General features: G+C 62.5%; 1 protein-coding gene across 1 annotated transcript in view; it reads left to right on the top strand.

The window, feature by feature from the left end:
• The first annotated feature begins 4,634 nt into the window (after positions 1-4,634).
• The window catches only part of NIBAN2 (niban apoptosis regulator 2), a 37,127-nt gene continuing 22,112 nt past the window's right edge, over positions 4,635-19,649 (top strand). Inside the window, exon 1 of the mRNA XM_062011513.1 lies at positions 4,635-5,041. Within this exon, the coding sequence (XP_061867497.1) occupies positions 4,987-5,041 (55 nt within the window). The 5' untranslated portion in view covers positions 4,635-4,986. The remainder of the gene's footprint in view (positions 5,042-19,649) is intronic.

Here is a 19,649-nt window from a genome sequence, read left to right as displayed (position 1 = left end):
CAGTGCACGAGCAGGACACCTTCATAGCCTTGTTTGCTGGGTTTTTTCCCCTCCTGCCCAGCTTCTGCTTGCTCAGATCCTGTGCTGCAGCAGAATTGCTTCACAAGGACGTGTGCTCCTCACCTTGGAGGTGACTCCAAGTGTGTTTGCATGTGGCTGTGCCCCTGTGGATGTGGACCAGTGAGAGGGTATGAGAGGGGACCAGGTAAGGGGTAATGGACATAAGCTGGGACACAAAAAGTTCCATTTAAACACCAGGAGCAAGTCCTTTGGTGCTGAGCTGAGGGAGCCCTGGCCCAGGCTGCCCAGGGAGGGTGTGGAGGCTCCTGCTCAGGAGGTTTCCAACCCCACCTGGACACGTTCCTGTGCCCCCTGAGCCAGGGGAACCTGCTGTAGCAGGGGCTGGGGCTGGAGCAGCTCTGCAGGGCCCTGCACACCCCATCATGCTGGGATTTTGGGATTTTGTGACCTGAGCCTGGCTGTGCCATTGGCTGCAGCTCCATTGCCAGGGACATCCTGAAAGCTGCACCTCCCAGCCACCCCCAAGCTCTTCCCCCAAAGTGATCAGGTTTCCCAGTGGTCTGGCCAGGGTAGAAACAGCTTCTCATGCCCAGGTCACTGAGAGTGCAAGGAAAACTCTGCTGATTGCTCCTTTATGGCAAAGAAAGAGAAATAAATATTTACGGGGCTGAAAGCTTGATGCTGCAACCTTCTCCTGGTGTTCTTAGTGGCTGAGGAATTCAGCAGGTCCTGGAGGTGGTATGTGATGGGGAACAGCCTGTTCTGGGCTCTCTGCAGGTGCAGCAACTGCCTTTGCTGTTGAGAGGTCAGATTTTACACAACTGCAGGGAAAATCCAAGGACAGGGAGGCTGAGGTGATCCTCCTCCTGGGTACTGAATCCAGGGGGACAAGCTGAAGGGGCAGGAGGGGCAGGGAGCTGAGCACACAGCCCCTGGCAGGCTTGGTTCGACTGCTGTCAGCATTAAATGCTCCCTCACAGACATGGACTGGGGCATCAGAATCACTCAGGAGATGTGCTGAGGCCCTGGGAGGATGAACTGTTTTCATCATTGTGGAGCTCTGTCCCACCCTTGAGATGTGCTCTGAGGCCTTGGGCAGATCTCAGATCTCTGCCTTGCATCCAGCTGCCTGAACCTTGAGAGCCTTTATTCTCCTCAGCCCTATTCAGAGGGAAATCCCTCATTTCTAGGCTAATTCAGCCAGCTCCAGGCAGATAAGGGTGATTTCCATCTGTTTAGTGAGATGTAATTAGCTGGGATGGTTACACTTTATCACACTCCACAGTCCCTAACGGCCTCTGTGCTGGGCCCTGCTGTGGGGTAGACCTGGGCAGGGCTCCACAACCCCCTTGGAGCATCATCTGGGGCACAGCAGGCAGTGGCAAGGGGATTGGGGCCAGGAGAGGAGGTAGCAGAGTGGTGTGGGGCTGTGTCTGCACCCCTTGTCTGGCCACGCTGTCCCAGGCTCAGCGTCTGAGCAGGCCCAGGATGGGCTTTGTCCCTTGCTGCTGTCAGAGACTGGCAGCAGGACAAGGAGTGCTGGTTGACAATAAACTGCCCATGAGCAGCAACGTGGCCTCGTGGGCAAGAAGCCAATGGTAGCCTGGGGGCATCCAGCACAGTGTGGGCAGCAGGGCCAGGGAGGTTGTGCTGCCCCTCTGCTCTGCCCTGCTGAGGCCTCATCTGGAGTCCTGGGGCCAGTGCTGGGCTCCCCAGCTGCAGAGGGACAGGGAACTGCTGGAGAGAGGCCAGTGCAGGGCCAGCAAGATGCTGGAGCATCTTCCTTGTGAGGAAAGGCTGTGGGACCTGGGGCTGTTCAGCCTGGAGGAGACTGAGGGGGGAGCTCAGTAATAGTTAGAAATATCTAAATGGTTGGTGTCAGGAGGTTGGGGCAGCACTTGTTTCTGTTGTCTCCAGTGACAGGACAAGGGGTGATGGGATGAAGCTGGAACACAAACAGTTCCATTGAAACATAAGAAAAACTGTTTGAGTGAGGGAGCCCTGGCCCAGGCTGCCCAGGGAGGGGCTGGAGGCTCCTTCCTTGGAGGGCTTCAAGACCCACCTGGACACGTTCCTGTGTGAGCTGATCTAGGTGGGAGCTGCTTCTGCAGGGGGTTGGACTGGATGAGCTCTAAAGGTCCCTTCCAACCCCCACCATGCTGTGCTTCTGTGATTCTATGACAAACCATCCCCATTCCCATCCCTGTGCCCATCTTCCTCAGGCAGCCAGTGGGGTGATGGGGATGGAGGAAATCCTGACCAGGACCATGCAGGGTCCATCTCTGCACCTGTCAGAGACTGTGGGAATACATGGAGAAGTGCTTCCAAACGCCTCCCAAAACAACAAACCCCTTCAGATAACTCCTTTCCTTCCCCTTCCCAAGCATAGGCAACTGTGGCTGTCTTTGCCACCAGCTGGTGTGGCACACGCCGGGCGCTGTCACCACACGGCACTGGCTGACGGTGCCAGCAGGTCCTGGCTCAGCTGCGGCTGCTTCCCAAGCCCCAGAAGCAGCCTGTGTGTCTGTGGTGGGGCCTCCAGCCTGTGTGCACATGCTATTTCTGTGTGCCACAGACACAACCTGCCTGTTTGCAGATCAACAGTGTCGATGCTGTTTCCACTTTCTCGGGAGGGTGGGGTTTGTGTAAGGAACACGTCAGTGGGCAAGAGAGGCGAGGAACGAGGAACGGCTCCGTGAGTTGTGCTCTGGGGCTTATGTGGGTTGAGTTTTCAAAAATAAAGGGTTTGTAGCACTTCCTTGGTCTGTTCAGCAGGGCTGTGTGTGCCCTGCCTCGCTCAGATTCCACACATTGCCCCTTCTAAAGGAATGCAGCTTGGTTTCTGACCATGACGTTATGAGCAAGGGCAGATACTCTTGTTTTGGCTGGAGGGAGGTGGGTGTATTTTCCTCACCTTTTAAATACCATCACCCCACCAAGGCAGACTTTCAAATGAATTCAGAGCCAGACTCCTCTGAGACCAGCTCTGGGGAAAGTGTTTCAAAGCCTCCAGTGAACACTTTTCTATTGGAAATGAGATTTCACCACAGCCAAATTTCCCACGAGGATCCTTTGCTTTCAGCAGTGTTTTGGCCAGGCAAAGCAGCTGTAAACAAGCTGCTGTGTGTGAAGCCTTCTTAGGGCACTGCAAAGAGAAAAAGGTAACTATTTCAGCTTTGAAACCATTTTCTCTTTGAGGTGACTTAGAGAGGCAGATGGAAGGGGCTCATGTGTGCTGGGTGTCCTCAGGGCCAGCCCAGCCCAGGGGATGCCCCAGCCCAGCTGCCCTTGCTTCTGAGGCTGCTGGGGCTGTTGCACGGTGGCACCTGGATGTCTCTTGATGCCCTGATGCTCCTTGGCCTCATGTTGAGTGTTTGGCTTTCAGCAACCGGTGTGGGAGCACTCGCAGCCTTCGCAGCTCAGGAGGGTGTTCGTCCCCAGGGTAGCAGCATCCTGGCACGGTGTGGGGGAAGGAGCCCCTGGCTGCCCCAGGCAGGTGATGGGCATCGTATCTGGGCAAGGCTGGTGGCAGCTGGCAGGGAGAAGTGTGAGCAGCCTCCTGTCTCCCTCGGCAGCCCAGCAGCCTGCGGATGGCCCAGAAGAGCTATTTCAGGCAGGATAAACAGGATGCCTCGCTCCAGGGCTGGCCACCTCCACTCCTCTCTCCCGCCTCCGGGTAAACAGCCCAGCCCAGGAGCACATCCACGGCACCGGGGGCCGTTTCCACGCTGGCTCCCAGCCAGGCCTGGCCCAGCGACCTGCCCGCAGCTGAGTCGAGCTTTGCCCAGCGGCTTGGGAGCATCCAGGGACTGGAGCAATCCCAGAGGGGCGAATCCACCTCGGCAGCGGCTCCCCAGAGCCGCCCCGCGGCTGCTAACAGCCCGAACTTTCCAGGCGTTCCGCCACGTCCTCCCCATCCTCCTCCTCCTCTTCCTCCCGCCGTCACTCTCTGCGGCTCTGGGAACGCCGGGCCGAGGCCTTTCCTGCCCGGGCGCCGTGTGCAGGATCCTGCCGGGGCCGTTTCCGCCTCTTGCTCTCAGGAGAGGAGCTGCAGCCACAGCAGAGGAAGGAGGAGCTTTTCCACCGCTTCCTCCGGCTCCCGGGCCATGGCTGCGCCCTCCCTCCCCCTGGGCCGGCAGCCGGGGCCTGGGAGCGCGCCGGGGCCCAGCAGCATCCCAGGGATCCCGCCAGGCAGTGTGTGTCCCCGCTGCAGTGTGTGTCCGGGGGTCTTGCGGGACCAGTGGAGTGTTACTGGTTCCAGCACCCCACTTCGAGGGTGCCCTCCCACACCCCAGTGGCTGCCCCATCCCTCCTCCCCAACCCCGGAGGGGCTCCTGCTCCAAACTCTGTGACCAGGGCAGTGTTTTAAGGTAACCTGAGTTTTTCCATCCCATTCTCCAGCCAGATGAGGGCTGTGCCGAGGCTCGAGAGGGCGAGGGGCCCCTCGCCTCACCCCCCCACGCCGGTTCCCACGGCCGCCCTCCTCCTTGGCCTTGAGAGGAGCTGAAGGTTGAAGCTGGGGAGGAGCTGGGCGTGAGGGCGCAGGTAGGAAGGGAGGAGCGGGGTGTTGCAATCGCCCAGTGAAGCAACGGCGGCAGCGGGGAGGGAAGGGGCCGCTGCCAGGAGGGCTCATCCCGGGGAGCTGGCGCGGGGCCCCGCAGCGTGGGCACGGCGGGGGTTAACAGCCCGGGGGGCGGCACAGCCCCCATCCCCCAGCCAGCAAATTAGAGCGGCTAATTACAAGGAGGGAGACACAGACACAGAGACACAGAGACACACACACGCACGCACGGGGCGGTGCGGAGGGAGTGGCCGGCGGGGCCGGGGCTGCCATGGGGCGCCGCGCTGCCTGACCGCCCCGGGCTGCCTTCCTCCTCCTCCTCCTCCTCCTCCTCCTCCTCCTCCTCCTCCTCCTCCTCCTCCTCCTGGCCCTGCCGCCGCCCGGCCGGCCCGGCTCCGCTCGCCATGGGAGATGTGGTCTCCACGCACCTGGACGAGGGTCGCCGCCAGCACATCGCGGGTGAGCCCCCGCCGCGCCTCCGCCCTCCCCGCTCCCAGCCGGGCTCTTGTCGGTCCTTCTCTTCCGCCGGGGTGGGGGCCCCTCCGGCCCGTGCTTTCGCAGCTCCCCCCTCACACCCGCTCTTCCCCTTTCTCCCGGACTTGACGCTTCTTTTTCTTGTCTCTCCGCCGCGCCGTTCCTCGCTGGCCCCTCGGCCGGGCGGGGCGCGGGGATGGCGCGGGCACCCCGTGTGCCTCCCGCATGAAAGGCTGGGTTGTGCCGGCGCTGTTTGCGTTGGCTCTGCGGAGCGTGCTGAGCCTCGCCCGGGCTGTGGGGAGGGCGTGCGGCGAGCCGGGCTGCGGGGGGATCCTGGCCAGCCGCGTCCTGCGCGGGGAAACCCCCGTCACAGCGGGCTTTGGTGGCGCTGGGCTGGCGCTGCGCTGGCGGATGAACCTTCTCCCCCTTAGCAGTGCTGGGGGGTCCCGAGAGAAGCCCCCTGAGGGCTTCGGGATGGGGGAAAGGATGACTTGAGCCCTGGGGTACCGCGGCTGAGGCAGGACACGGCAGTGCCCCCGCCACCGCTGTCACCGGGGAAGGATGACAATGTGGGCATTGAGAGTCCTGGGGCGAGTGGCCGGAGGCGGCTCAGCGCCCGGCGCAGGATGTGCGCTCAGGGCAGGCGGCAGGCGCGGCGCGGGGTGACGGGCTCCGGACAGACAGAGCTGTGTGTGAAGCGGGGTCGGGGAGGGCAGTGGCGGCGGGAGGGCAGGGGCGATAATTGGTGCCCGCGGTGTCTGCCTTGACCCCTGTAAGTGGGGTCACCCCTCCGTCGGGGTGCTGCGCCCGCCGGGAGCTGCTCCGCGCCGCTTGTCATTCGGGCGCTTCTCTCCCCGGGGCTCTGCAGCACGCAAGACTTGACCTCTGAGCCCTTTCGGCCTTCGGCATCGGTTTCAACTCCCCAGGCTGAACAACCCTCCTCTCTGCTGGGCGAAGCATCCCCCCGCCCCCGAGCCGCACCTAGTCGGTGGCAGGGAGGAGCGTGGCTGGACCTTGTGCGCCTTCCAGAGAGCTCAAGGGCTGGGACAGCGCCGGGCTTTTGGAGGTGGCTCTGCCCTATCTCCTCCGTCTCCTCCATAAAACCACGGGAGCGCCTCTCAAGTTCTTTTTCCCCGAGGGCTTTGAGGGGAAGAAAAGCCTCTGGAGCGGCGTGGTGCCGGCACCGGCACAGCAGTGCCGTGTCTCGTGGCTCTGTGGCAGCCCCTCAGCCCTGCCAGGCCCTGCTGTCCCACTCCAGGGCCGCTGGCAGGAGTGCTCCCGTGGTGTGCGGCTCAGCAGGACGCCAGCACGTTTGCAGCTTTGAGGGCGAGCTGGGAGCACGCCGTGGGGTTTTGGTGGGGTTTTGGTGCTGCGTGGTTGGAGCTCAGCGCTGCTCCGCGGGAGGCCGCAGCGGCGCGGGGCTGCTCGGGGCTGCTCGCTGCGGCACCCTCGGGCCCAAAGCACATCCCGAATCCCCCCTTTAACTTCCTGGTTCTCTGTGCAGAGGTAGCTCGCTGTCCAAGCCCTGCCACCTCAGTCCTGAAGAATAACAAGGAAAAGCCTGGCTGGGGTTCCTGGGCAGGAATCTTGTCTCTGCTAGGCCAGAAAGTAGGTGCTTGCGAGGCCAGACCGGTTGGACCCTGGCAAGGACTCAGGAGTTTCAGCCTGTGCTTAGCAGGGCTGTGGCTGCAGATGGGTTTTCATGGGGAAAACAGAATCCCTGTGAAGGAGGATTGTGGAGATTTGGCTGGTCCATGCCCTGTGCCATGCTGCAGCTCTGGGGTGAGTAGGGAGGACCCACACTTGTACTGGGACATGTGCCCTGGGAGACCTTGGAGCCCACTTGAAGCACCTCTCTCTGCTTTCTGCCCAGACTTCTGGCTGGATGCAAAGCCCCCGGAGCTGGGAGGGGCCATACCCGGCCAGGCAAGGCAGGACGTGCTGTCAGCCATGCAGAGCTCCACGGGGGAAACTCCTGCCCAGCTCGGCCTGTTCCTGCCGCCACTGCTCCTGCTGGCACCTGGGGAAGGATCCAGCCCCTCTCCAAGCCACTTTTCCCAGCTTTGGGGAGTTGGGAGGAGCTGCCCTGGCTGCTGTGACCCCAGACTGCAGCAGGGACTGGAGCTCTCTGCTTGGCAACACCCGCCACGGCTGCAGCCCCCGTGCACCAGTGAGCTGTGTTGGCTGGGCACGCAGCGAGCCCGGGGCTTGTGGGGAGATGGTGAAAACGTGGGCCAGATCCCTCCCCCCTCCTGGGAGCAGAGCTCTGAGTGCTGCAAGTGGGTTAAAGGCAGGAGAGAGGTGATGAAAAGCCTTCCCATGCCATGCATGGGGCAGTCCCCTCTCCTGGGGCCCTCTGCCACCAAAGCTGTACTGTGCCGGTCCCAGGCCGTGTCCCAGCCCGTGGCATCAAGTGAGGCTGATGCCAGTGTCTCCTGGTCACGAGCCACACTGCTGTGGTGGTGCTGGCTCAGGCCCATTCTCTTTCCTCACGCTGGTGGGGCTGAGCTGCTGTCCTGTGGCCTGCTCAGATGTGTCCCTGCCAGCACCAGGGATGCCTGACGGGGCAGCCTGGGCCCTGTGATGTGCACCCAGGTGCCTGCAGCTCCTACTTCCCTTTCTCCAGGGTCTCCATGACCCGTAAGTGCTTCCTTCCTTCTGCTGCTCTACATGGACATTGTCCTGGCTTCAGTCACACAGTTGGTTTGCCAACACCCCTTGGCTGCCCTCCTTCTCCTCCTCCTCCTCCCCCCAAATGTAGGCTGGGATTGCTCCCAACCTGCCCCACAGGCTGGAGCAGGGACTGGCTCCCCCTCCTTGTCCCTCCATGCCCTACATGGGCACCATGGCCTTGGCACATGGGGGTGGCAGGCATGGGGTGTCCTGCCAGGGTTCCTGGGAAAGCTGAGATGTCCCTGTGTGCCTTGGAGTTTTGCACAGTGTCCCCTCCTGTGCCCCTCAGCAAAGGGCTGGAGGCAGCTCTTCCCTCCTGCCAGAATAACTCCGTGTCCCAGTCCCATGGGGCCCTTCTCCAGGAGGGTGAGGTGGAGCACGGCTGGCAGGAGCTGCTAGGTGCCTCTGTGAGCAGAGGGATGGAAAGGTGGGTGGCAGCACAGGGAGGGTCCCTGGGAACTCACACCTTGTTCTGGCATCTCCAGGGAGTCACCAGCCCGTTAATTGCTGAATAAACCTGCTGTTAGTTTGGGGTGGGACTTCCTGCAGACACCAGCCCACGCAAGAGTGGCAGAGGTGACACTGAGCCTCACGCCCCGAGCTGGACCCACAGCTTTTCCTCTTCCCAGAGCCTTTTTGGGCATCTGTGTCTGTGTATCCTTGACCCTGCCCAGGAGCCTCCTTCTCCTGCCTGGGTGTGACAGGATGGGCTGCAGGGTCAGGTCTGGAGGTGCCCAGCAAACACTGACAGGCTCGTGGGGACAGGCTTGCCAGCGCTGGGGATGGTTGCAGGCAGCGGGGAGAGCTTTGCCGTGGCTTCCTCATTTCCTAGCCTTGGCCACAGATCAGCTCCAGCCAGCGTGGGAGGTGGTGGCTGCTGGTGATGGGCTCTGGGGTTGGTCTTGAGGCTGAAACCCTCACCCTGCCCTGAGGGGAGCGGTGCAGGGACGCTCTGAGGGACAGGTGCTGCAATGTGCTGGAGATGGGGAGCAGCTTCTCGTAACCAAGTGTGTGTCTTCTTTCATCGTGAAATAAATAACTCTCCTGGCATGTCAGGGCTCCCTGCCAGCAGGGAAGGGCTGGTTCTGGCAAGCCAGGGCTTACCTGCAGCCGTCATGTCAGGGCACAGGGCTCGCTGGGAGCCAGCGTGTTGGGGCAGGGGACACAGCCGGCTGCGGGGGCCTCTCGTGCCGGTGGCTCTCTCACGTGGGCAGCAGGTCCTGTGGCTCAGCCCCAGGGCAGTGCCTGGCTTCCCTCCCCAGGGACCTTCCCTGCCTTCCCCAGCAAGGGCTTCTGCAAAGGCCTTGCCTTCAGCAAGCTTGAGAGCACGAGGGCCGGGGACAGGAGGAGCAGAGCTGATGTGGCAGCTGAGAGCTCTCCTTGGGCCCTCAGGTCAGCTTAGGGAGAGGAAAGCACCCCGCAGAACAGGCCGCCTGCTGCAGTGTCAGACACCCCTGTACCCATTGCAGAGATCCAGCAAGGGAGACACAGCCTAAAGATGAGTTTTCCCAAGCCTTTGCCTCCCTGCTGCCCCCAAATCACTGTACAGGCTGGCTCTGAGCCCAGGGAGGCTCTTCACACCCCATCTCAGCTCTACCCAGCTCTCCTGGGGACTGACAGGCTCCTGTCCCTCTGCCTGAGCCCCACAGCAGGTTGCAACACGCCACTGGCCCCCAGCCCTGGCTCTGCCACAGCCACAGTGCTGTGAGTCCGGCCCCACACGGGGCACAGCCGATGGGCACGGGGACAGTCACCACAACAGCCCCAAAGAGCCCCAGGTGAGACATGCAGACAGCCCTGGGCTGTGGGGATGCAGTGGGCAGCAGGGCCCATGGATAGAGCCTTGCAGGCAGGAGCCTGGTCCCAGCCTGTGGGAAGGAGCAGTGTCAGACCCACCATCCTGTTTCCATCCCATTTCACAGCCCGTCTGGCAGATTCCCTGAGCCTAGCCAGAGGGGCTGGGGGGTCTGTCCCCTGGCTCCTGCCTCCCCGCTGCCAGGCCCCTGAGCTCCGTGTCAGGCAGGGCTGGGGGATCCAGGGATGCTCCTCCACAGCAGCTCACTGGGCAGAGGTTTGAAGGCAGGTGAGCACCAGCCCCAGCACGAGGCTGAGCACCCTTGGGACCCAGGTCTGGTCCCTCCACCCTGGTCACAGAAGGCATCACCTCACCCTTGAGCTGCAGCCCCAAGGTGTTGGTGCCTGACCAGGGAATCCCCAAGCAGCAGCTGAGTCCCCTCCCCAGTCTCTGAGCACTGTCCCATGCCTGGATGTGCCCACGCTGGCTCCTCTACCCCATGCCAGAGGGTCAGGATAGGGGGAAGGGGCAGAGCAGAGCTACTCATGGCAAGCAGCCTTTCTCCCAGCCTGCCTGGACTGGGGTGGGAGGAAGGAGTAAAACTCCACCTTTTCCCCCTTTTCAAAGGGAAAGGGCAGCAGTGTTCAGTGCAGGGCCTGGCTCTGGCTGCTAGAGCAGTGCCCTTCTCCATGCCCTCCTGCCCACAGGTCTGTCACTGCCTGCAGCCAGGCTTCCAGCCTCACTCTGGGGAGCTGGGACCCCTTTGCTGTGGGTCCCCAGGATGAGATGTCCCCATTCATCAGGGATCAATGGGCTGCTCTGCCCTGGCAGGGTCCTGACACAGGGCCTCCCTCCCCTCCTGGTATGTTGGTGTCTCCTGAGGCACAGGATGCTTGTCCTGGTTTCCTCTCTCCCCCTGCCAGCTCTGCTTAGCCCTACGTGTGATGCCCCTTGGGGGCTTTCCCTGCATGAAAGGATGTACCCCAAAGCTGGAGTGACCTCAGTGCCACTGCATGGGGCAGCAGGGCAGGGCTGCCCTCTCCCAGGCACCCAAAGCAGTGGTGGCTCAGCCATGGGAAGCATCCCAAGCCCCTTCCTCTGCTCCCAGCACACTCAGGGCATCACCTGAGACCAGAACAGAGCCGTGGGAATGTCCCCACCGAGGAACATCCCTGCCTTGGGAACACCCCTGTTTTGGTTATGTCCCTGCCTTGCCTCTGCCCAGGAGCCACTTTGATCTGCTGGCTGCTGCCCACCCTCCCGCTGGTGATGCTCTGTGCCACTGGGCACTGGTTGGCAGCACCACGGGGCAGGTCCCACCAGCCTGGGGGATGTCTGTGGTTCACCAGGGACCGTGGTGCTTCTGGAGCAACCTCAGCCATGGGGACACTGGGCACACTTGGCTGGGGCATCCCCTCTGTGGGGAGGGGGAAGCAGGCATGGGGGGCATGGTGTGGGATGGGCACCACAGGGCAGATGGAGAGCCTCTGTCCTGCCCTGGCCTTGCAGAGGAGCTGGGCACAGGAACCCCCCAGCAGCAGGGGCTGTGGCAGAGCCCAGAACAGACTCAGGGCTGTTTTGTTCAAATACCTCTTGGTTTGAGTTCTTTTTTTGGATGTACATAAAAGTCTTTGTTTGTTCTCCTCCCGTGGTGCTGGATTGGGTTTCCTGCTGGCACTGGCCAGCTGAGCAGAGGGAGAGTGTGCCAGGTTCGGCTCCTCTCCCTGGGGCTGGGCATGGGGGGCACAGGCTGCTTGTCTCGTGCTGAGCACACCAGCATTAGCTGGGACATCCCAGAGCCAGCACCCACTGCTGTTCCCAGCACCCAGAGCATAAGGAACCCAGAGATGCCTATGTTTGATCTGTCCCCTTTGCCTTGGGAAGCTGCTGAGTTCTAGGACAAGGGGCAATGGGGACAAGCTGGAACAGAAGAGGTTCCAAAGGAACACAAGGAAGAATTTGTTCCCTGTTGAGATGAGGGAGCACTGGCAGGGGCTGCCCAGATGGGCTGTGGAGGCTCCTTCTCTGGAGACATTCCAGCCCAGCTGGATGAGTCCCTGTGTGCCCTGCTCTAGGTGCTGCTGCTCTGGCAGGGGGCTGCACTGGGTGAGCTTTGCAGGTCCCTTCCAGCCCTTCAGATTCTGTGATTCTGTGATTCTGTAGCTCCCAGGTCTGTGGGTGCCCAAAGGACCCTGCTGTGGGTTCATCCTCCCTGTGGCACTGCTGTGGGGCTTGTGCCATGCAGTGCCAGGCCAGTGCTGGGGGGTGAGCGGGGCTGTGTCTGGGGAGGGGTAGCGCTGGGTCTCACTCTGCTGAGGGGCAGCACCCGCCGTAGGGGGAGGATCAAAGGGTTGGCAGCTTTTCTCCAGCCTGGCTCAGCCATGGGAAGCATCCCAAGCCACTTCTGCTGGTGGGATGCTTGGGGACAGGAGACGTGTGGGGTGATGTGACTGCAGCCAGGGTGAGGGCAGCAGATCCTGCTCCAGCACAGGGTTTGGGGGTGGTACCCAGATTGAGCCAAGCTGCCCGGTGGAGATGCTTCATCTCCCCACAGCCACCTCCCTGACCGAGCCCTGACCCTGGCTGCAGACTGATCCTGACTGTCTTGGGAGTGCAATCACCTCTTCAGGTCAGACCGAACCTGGCTCCTGTGCCCACTGGGGTGGGTTTAGCCCAGCTGGGTGCCTGTGTGGGCACCTGTGCCCTGTGGCTTTGGAGCATCACCCCTGAAGGCAAAGGGCAGGCCAGGAGGGTCTTGCCTGGATCGGGCAGGGCTGGGTGGGCAAGAGGAGATCCCCTCCAGCCCTGTCTCTCAGGTGCTGTTGGGCAGGGAGGTTCAGGACAGACATCTCGCGCTGGGCTCATTCCAGCCCCGGACCTGGTTGTCCGGAGACGTTCAAAGGCCCCGAGTGCTGCTTGTTATTCACATGCACGTTCCTTGCAGGCAGCTCCGGTGCCGGGTAGCCGCGGGACACCGGCACCCACCCGCAGGCAAACGGCCCCGGGCAGGATGCGGCCCCGAGCCGGGGCTGCGGACGGAGGGTGCGGGGAGCGCGGCCGAGCTGCCGGCGCGCTGGGGCTGGGCTTTGTTTCGGCTGCTCCGAGCCGAGGAGCCGCTGCTGAACGCGCTGCCTCGGGTGTTTGGGGCCCCATGGATTCCGCGGGGAGCTGGAGCCGGGGCCGGGCTCCGCACCGCGGGTTTGTTTGCTCAGGGCGGCGGCGGCTGCGCGGGTGCGGGCACGGCGGGGTCGGGGGGCCGGGACAGCCCTCTGGGGACAGCCCCTGGGGTCTGAGGGCCCGGACAGCCCCCCGGGGACAGCCCCTGGGGTTGGGGGTGCCGGGACAGCCCCCCGGGGACAGCCCCTGGGGTCTGAGGGCGGGACAGCCCCCCGGGGACAGCCCCTGGGGTCTGAGGGCCGGGACAGCCCCTGGGGTCTGAGGGCCGGGACAGCCCCTCGGGGACAGCCCCTGGGGTCTGAGGGCCAGTACAGCCCCCCGGGGACAGCCCCCGGCAGCCGGGCCAGGCGGTGCGAGGGGGCTGGGGAAGGGTCGCATCCGGCGGCGAGGCTGAGCGCGGTGGGTGCCCCGGCGCCGGGCTGGCACCGCGGGCTCTCGTGACTCATCCGGGGGCAGAGCCGTGCGAGGCAAAGGCAGGCCGAGAGAGGACCGACCGGTTCAGGCCTGGGCCCAGCTGGTTTCTCCTGCAAGGCCCCGCTGCCTCATCGCTTCCTGCTGCTCAGCCCCGGCCTGCGCACCCAGCCCCTGCACGGCCTGAGTCACACAGCCGGCTCGTCCCGTCCCGCCGAGCACGGGGCAGGATGCGGCCCCTTCCCCAGCCGGACGGTGCCTCTGGGCTGGAAATGTCCCTGCTGGGTTCTGGGCCGGTGCTGGAGCCAGGCAGCGGTCCCATCCTGCCGCAGCCCCGGTGCTGAGCTGTGCCCTGGCTGCCCGCAGCAGAGGAGCCGGGGCAGGCGTCCTGAGCACTTCCACATGGTCCCAGACGAGCTCAGTCTAAATCCCAGCAGCAGCCTGGAGCAGACAGACCCCGGGGCTGGTTTTGGGTGGGTTTGTGTGAAGGGTGCATTTGGGTGCAAGGAGGCAAGAGAGGGAAAGCTGTCTCTGGTCTTTGCTCCCCTTCAAGGTGTTTTTCCCTGTGTCAGTCTCTCCTGGTCCGTATGAGAAGGGAAAACACCCAATTGCTGCTGGGTCAGATCCTGGGGTCTGCTGTTATGAGGAACAACCCCCTTCATGTCCCCTGCTGCCACCGTGTCCCCCCAGGAGGAGAGTCAGTGCCGGCCCCTCGCAGCCCCAGCATCGCCCGGGAGGGGACCGTGGAATCCCCCCTCTCAGGGGGTGCTCAGCCGGGCTGAGTCAGGCCCACGTGGAGCACTTTGTGTTTTCTGAGTGGAAATGAACTCAGATTCAAATTCCTGAAACATTAAACTGCCTCGGGTTTAACCCTTTGTGTGCACCCTCAGTGCTCACCCAGCTCCCGGCAGCCGCTTTGGGTTCTTCTTGGTGCCTTGTTGGCAGCGGCACCTCCTGCACTGTCCCTTCAGCTGGTGGTGCCCAGAGCCACTGCCTGCTGTCACCCTGTCCCACCGCAGCCTCGTGGGGCTGAGCCTGTGCTGAGCTGGGCCCAGCCGGGGCAGACAGTGGGCAGGGTGGGTGGCACAGCAGCGGGGCTCTGTGCCCGTGGGGACAGCACAGCCCGTGACCCTGGGACAGCCTGTGTGTGCCCATGGCTATTGCCGGCTCAGCGGCTGCAGGTGGTGCACGGGGCTCGTGGGGTGCTGCTGGTTTGAGGTCTGGCTCAGCACCCCATCCCTGGCACGCTGGGCGCCCCATCTATGTGCGTGCCCCGTCCTCGCCATGCTGGGCAGCCTTGGCGGGGGTGCAGGGGACATTGCGCGTGTAATGGCAGGACTTGGGCCGTGTGAAGGTGGCCAAGGTGCAGTGAGCAAACCCCATGGGCACCCTTCACCCTGCCACTGGCCTTGTGGTGGCCCTGTCCTCAGTTTCCCTTGCTGGAAGAGCCACTTTCATCATCCTCCTGGGCTGCAGGGAAGCACTGGGGCAGCCTGAGATGGGCATGTGAGGGGCAGGAGAGGCAAAGGGGTCACTTGGTGACTCTGAGGGGTGGGTGCACCACGGTGCTGCCTGGCCCCCTCCTGCCTGGGTGCAGGCAGGATGATCCCCCTTGAACATCAGGCACAGAGCTTCTGGGCAGGTGGCTGCTGCTGGCACGCTGGGCACAGGCAGGGCTGTGGAGGGGCTGTCCCAGCATCCCGTGCCCACAGCCCTGCCTGTGCCCAGGGGCAGCGGGCTCGGTGAGGAAGGGCCCTTTTGGTTTTGCTGCCTCAGTTTGTGAGGAAATCACCTTCTGCCCATTCTTGCCCCCGCTGAGGTGTCAGCTGGCAGGGCTGGTGGCACCGTGTGTGGGTGTCCCTGTCAGTGCCAAGGCTTCTGGGGCTGCTGAGCTTGCTCTCCCCCAGCAACCCTCTCTGCTTGCTAATCATTTATTGGCTCAATTAGTAATTAACCCCTTCCCCGTTGGCTGGGCCAGTACACACTGCTCAGGGCTGCCTTGCCAGCGGGATGTCCTGTGGGCCGTGGCACAGCACAGAGGGTAGGGGCAGCCAGCAAAGGGCCGTGGTGGCTGGGGTGTCTGCGCCCCGTGGCTCTGCCAGCAGCCCCTTGCTGAGCTGGCAGCCAGAGATGCTGTGTGAGGGGGAGCTGGGGCTTCCCTGCAGCCCTGAGTCAGTGTCCTGCGGGGCGGGGAAAGGGAGCCGGGTGCTTTGGGCAGAGCGTGGGGGCTGCGCTGGGCTGGCCCCGGGGCTGGCTCCAATCGTGTTTGTCCTTTAGTTTGGGGAGATTTCGTTGTTATTTTCTTATTTTTCCTGGACTGAGGGGGAACATTCCCAGGCTGTGGTGAGGCATCCCTGCGGCATCCCAGCTGCTGCTCCCACTCACACCCAGGGGACTCCTGGGCAAGGCTGAGGTTCCAAAGCCACCCTCACTCCCCCAGAGTATGCGTCGAAGCAGAGGGATGAGAGTGTCTGGAGATTGTGTCTGGCATGAGGGACGTGGGGCTTTGGGCTTGCAAAAGGGGATGTGGGCTGAGGGGAGGATGGGGATGACTGTTCCTGCTTGGGTTTGTCAGACAGTGGCTCCCAGCCTCCCCAGCGGTGTGTGTGGGCATGGGGTGTGCATGTGTGGGCCTGGGGTGTGTGGATAGGCATGTGTGGGCATCAGGGTATGTGAGTGGGCATGTTTGGGCAGGGAAGTGTGTGGGTGTGCATGTGTGGGCATGGGAGGTGTGTGGGTGTGCATGTGTGGGCATGGGATGTGGGAGTATGCATGTGTGGGCATGGGGGGATGAATGTGTGGGCATGGGGGGATGGATGTGTGGGCATGGGAGGTGTGTGGGTGTGCATGTGTGGGCATAGGGTGTGCATGTGTGGGCAGGGCAGGTGTGTCCATGTGAGTGTAAGGGTGTGCACAAGGCTGGGTGTGTGCATAGGAGTGTGCTCCCGGCCAGCCACACATGCCTGTGGCCATACCACCCTGCTTAAGGGCTCAGGGAGCCTCTCGCTGTCCCTCGAGGGGGCCGTGAGCATGGTGGCTGTGGCCTGGGGGTGAGCCAGGCCAGCCCAGGGGTGGCTGAGGAGCAGGAGTCAGTTCTGCATCCCCAGATGCTGCTGCTGGGCTGCAGAAGGGTGAAGGCTGTTTGAGGTGCAGATGCAGCCTCCCTTGTCCACCCACCCAAGATCCTGCCACGTGAGGAAAGGGGAAATGACATCCCCAGCCTCAGCAAATTGAGGGACACTCATCTGCAGAGCAGCCCTGGCAGAGCCTGGCAGTGTGCAGCTCAGCACAGTGCTGGGGGTGCTGAGCTGGTTCCCAGCCCCAAGGATCAACCTGGGCTGAGCCACATGGCTGTCCCTGCCAGGCTCTGTCCCACCTGGGGCGTACTGTGATGGCCACAGATACCTCCCTCAGTCATGGATGTGTCCTTTGCTCCTCCATCCTCAGCAAGCAAGAAGGGCTTGATGTAGGGTGGGAACTGTGGGAGCCAAGCAAGCTGTGCCATGCTGTGCTGTTCTGTGCCATGCCATGCTGTGCTGTGCCGTTCTGTGCCATGCCATGCTGTGCCGTGCTGTGCTGTTCTGTGCCGTGCCATGTTGTGCTGTTCTATGCCATGCCATGCCATGCCGGGCCATGCCATGCTGGGCCATGCTGTGCCGGGCCATGCTGTTCTGTGCTGTTCCGTTCTGTGCCATGCTATGCTGTGCCATGCCATGCTGTTCTGTGCCATGCCATGCCATGCCATGCCATGCTGTGCCATGCTGTGTTGTGCTGTTCTGTTCTGTGCCATGCTGTGCTGGGCCATGCTGTTCTGTGCTGTTCTGTACCATGCCATGCTGTGCCGTGCCGTGCCGTGCCCTGCTATGCTGTGCTGTTCTGTGCCATGCCATGCCATGCTGTGTTGTGCTGTTCTGTTCTGTGCCATGCTGTGCTGGGCCATGCTGTTCTGTGCTGTTCTGTTCTGTGCCATGCCATGCTGTGCCGTGCCATGCTGTGCTGTGCTGTTCTGTGCCATGCCATGCTGTGCCATGCTGTGTTGTGCTGTTCTGTTCTGTGCCATGCTGTGCTGGGCCATGCTGTTCTGTGCTGTTCTGTGCCATGCCATGCCGTGCCGTGCCATGCTGTGTTGTGCTGTTCTGTGCCATGCCATACCATGCTATACCATGCTGTGCCATGCTGTGTTGTACTGTTCTGTGCCATGCCATGTTGTGCTGCACTGTGCAGGGTCTGCCCTTCCGCTGCCAGCTCTGCTGACTCTGCTGGCCACGGGCTATTTAAAGCATCACTCTCATTTTCACATGATTTCAAGGGTAATGAGGAAAAGGAGCCCCAGCCATGCACCGTGCTGGCAGGGCTGCTGCAAGCCAGGGGCTGCCAGGATGGGGTCTCTGCTGCCCCACTCTCCCTGCTGCTGTGGAACGAACTGCCAGCAGCAAACAGGCGGAGGGAAGGATATGGGCAAGCTGTCCACGCTGGTCTCTGGGAGAGAACATCCCTGGGCTAGACCTGGAGCTCGCTGCTCATTTTTTGCCCCTGGCTTTGCCCTAAGAGATGCTGGGTCTGGGTCTGGCCCTGGCTGTGTGGAGGATCAGGATAAGAGCTGGCTTCTGCCATGACATGTGGATGTAGGATGCTGCTGATGGTGCTGGAGGTGCTTACAGGGGCAGGAGACAACCAGTGCAGGCTCCTGGAGAGCCTGGGGAGCTTGCTGTGGCTTTTGAGTCCTTCTGAGGGCAAGATCCACCTCCTGCTTTCGTTCAAAGGGACCAAACTGGACCAGAGCTGCTCTGGCTGGGCCGTGACCTCTCCATACGCCAGAGCTGCACATGCCTGCAGCTGCAGTGCTGGTGCCTCCCCTGTGCCACAGTGCTGGTGGCTGCCCTGGGCTGGGTGGCAACTGTGGTGGCATTACCAGTTGGGAAGGTGGCAGGAGCAGGAACTGCCTCTCCCAGCCAGTTTCACCCAGACGAGCCTCAGGCTCTGCGATCCTCTGGCATCACCCGGGACAAGGACAAACCTGTGCTGCCTGTTTCCTTCCCCCTGCCAGGGTGTCCTTGCAGGAGCTGCTGCCCTGCTCAGGGGTGGGTGATGCAGAGGGTCCCTGGGGACTGGGCAGGGAGGGCTGGAGCGTGGCTGGAGTTACAGAGCTGGTGTGGCGTAGCTGGACCCTGCTCCCTGCATCCTGCCCAGTCTCCTGTTCAGCCTGGCCTCGGGCTTTGCCCGGCAACTGGGATCCCCAGAGCCCTTTCTGTGCCCTCCCCGTTCGAAGCCATCTGCTGCCAAGCCACCACGTGTGGCTGAGTCATGGGGAGGGCAGGAGGGGATCCCAGGGGCTGAGGAACAGATGAGGTCTGTGCTCAGAGATGCTGGCACTGGGACTCAGGCTGAGTCAGGTCTTGGTGGGTGCTGTTGGTACCTCTCTGCCACCACACAGCTGGTGGCTTCACCCTGACCTTGCCAGAAACCAGAGGGACGTGCCAGAGCCTGTGGCAGCCCAGTAACCCTGGCTGCCTGGGGACTGGTGCCATCTGCAGAGCGGAGGGGAGTGGGGGGTGGCACCAGAGCCACAGGAGTGTCCCAAAGCAAACACCATGCTTGGGAAGGCACCATGGACACATGGCTGGGGACATGGCTGGGGACGTGGCTGGGGACATGGATGGGGACATGGCTAGGGATGTGGCTGGGGACGTGGCTGGGGACATGGCTGGGGACGGCTGGGGACGTGGCTGGGGATGTGGCTGGGGATGTGGCTGGGGGTATGGCGAGGTCCCTGTGTGTGCACCCACCTTGCCAACACACTTTGCTGTGGGTGTCTATGTCCAGAGCCAGGATGGGGCAGTGGCTGTGTGGGAGCCAGATGAGCCTCATCTCTTTCTTTTTGTTTCACCATGATGGAGAGCAGGGCACACAGCTCCCTGGGCTGCCCCCGGTCCCCAGAGCCCTGACTGTGAGTGTCCTCGGCGGTGCAGCTGAGGGGGAAGGTGTGCAGGGCTTCCAGTACTGACAGGGGGCAGCTCAGTTCCTGTGTGGGACACGGGGTGCTGCAGGCATAGGGGGGTCAGGACACCCACTGGCATCACCAGTGTGGGCTTCCCACCCTCTGCTCTCAGTACCTGGCTGTACCACCAGCATTCTGCCTCTTGCCGGAGCTGTGTCTCACCTCCTCGGCACACCGCTCGTCACCTCCTCCTGCCCCCCTGCCCCTCTCACTCCCCCAGGGCTGAGCCTTGGCACCATCACTGGCCTCCAGCATCTCTTTGCACCCTGAAGGGCTCTCCTTACTCACTCTGGCTATTCGACTTGCAAATCTCCTGTTTCACTGTCTGCAAGTAACCGACTTTTGCTTTTCCCCGGACTCAAACCTCCCCACTGGCCCCGTTGTTCACCAGGGAAGAATGAGTGACGAAGCCTCTCGCCTTGGCTCTGCTTTTGTTTCCCATGAACTGAAAGGAAGTGAAATCTCAACGTGTCCTTCTAAACCGCAGCTGTCAGCCTGGCTGCCCTGAGCCCCGAGCCCCAGCCAGCCTCCTGCTGCTG

The sequence above is a fragment of the Colius striatus genome, chromosome 19 (assembly GCF_028858725.1).
Source record: "Colius striatus isolate bColStr4 chromosome 19, bColStr4.1.hap1, whole genome shotgun sequence".
Classification (NCBI taxonomy): Eukaryota; Metazoa; Chordata; class Aves; order Coliiformes; family Coliidae; genus Colius; species Colius striatus.
Note: the sequence above shows the minus strand (reverse complement) of the source record. Positions and strands in the feature narration are given on the sequence as shown.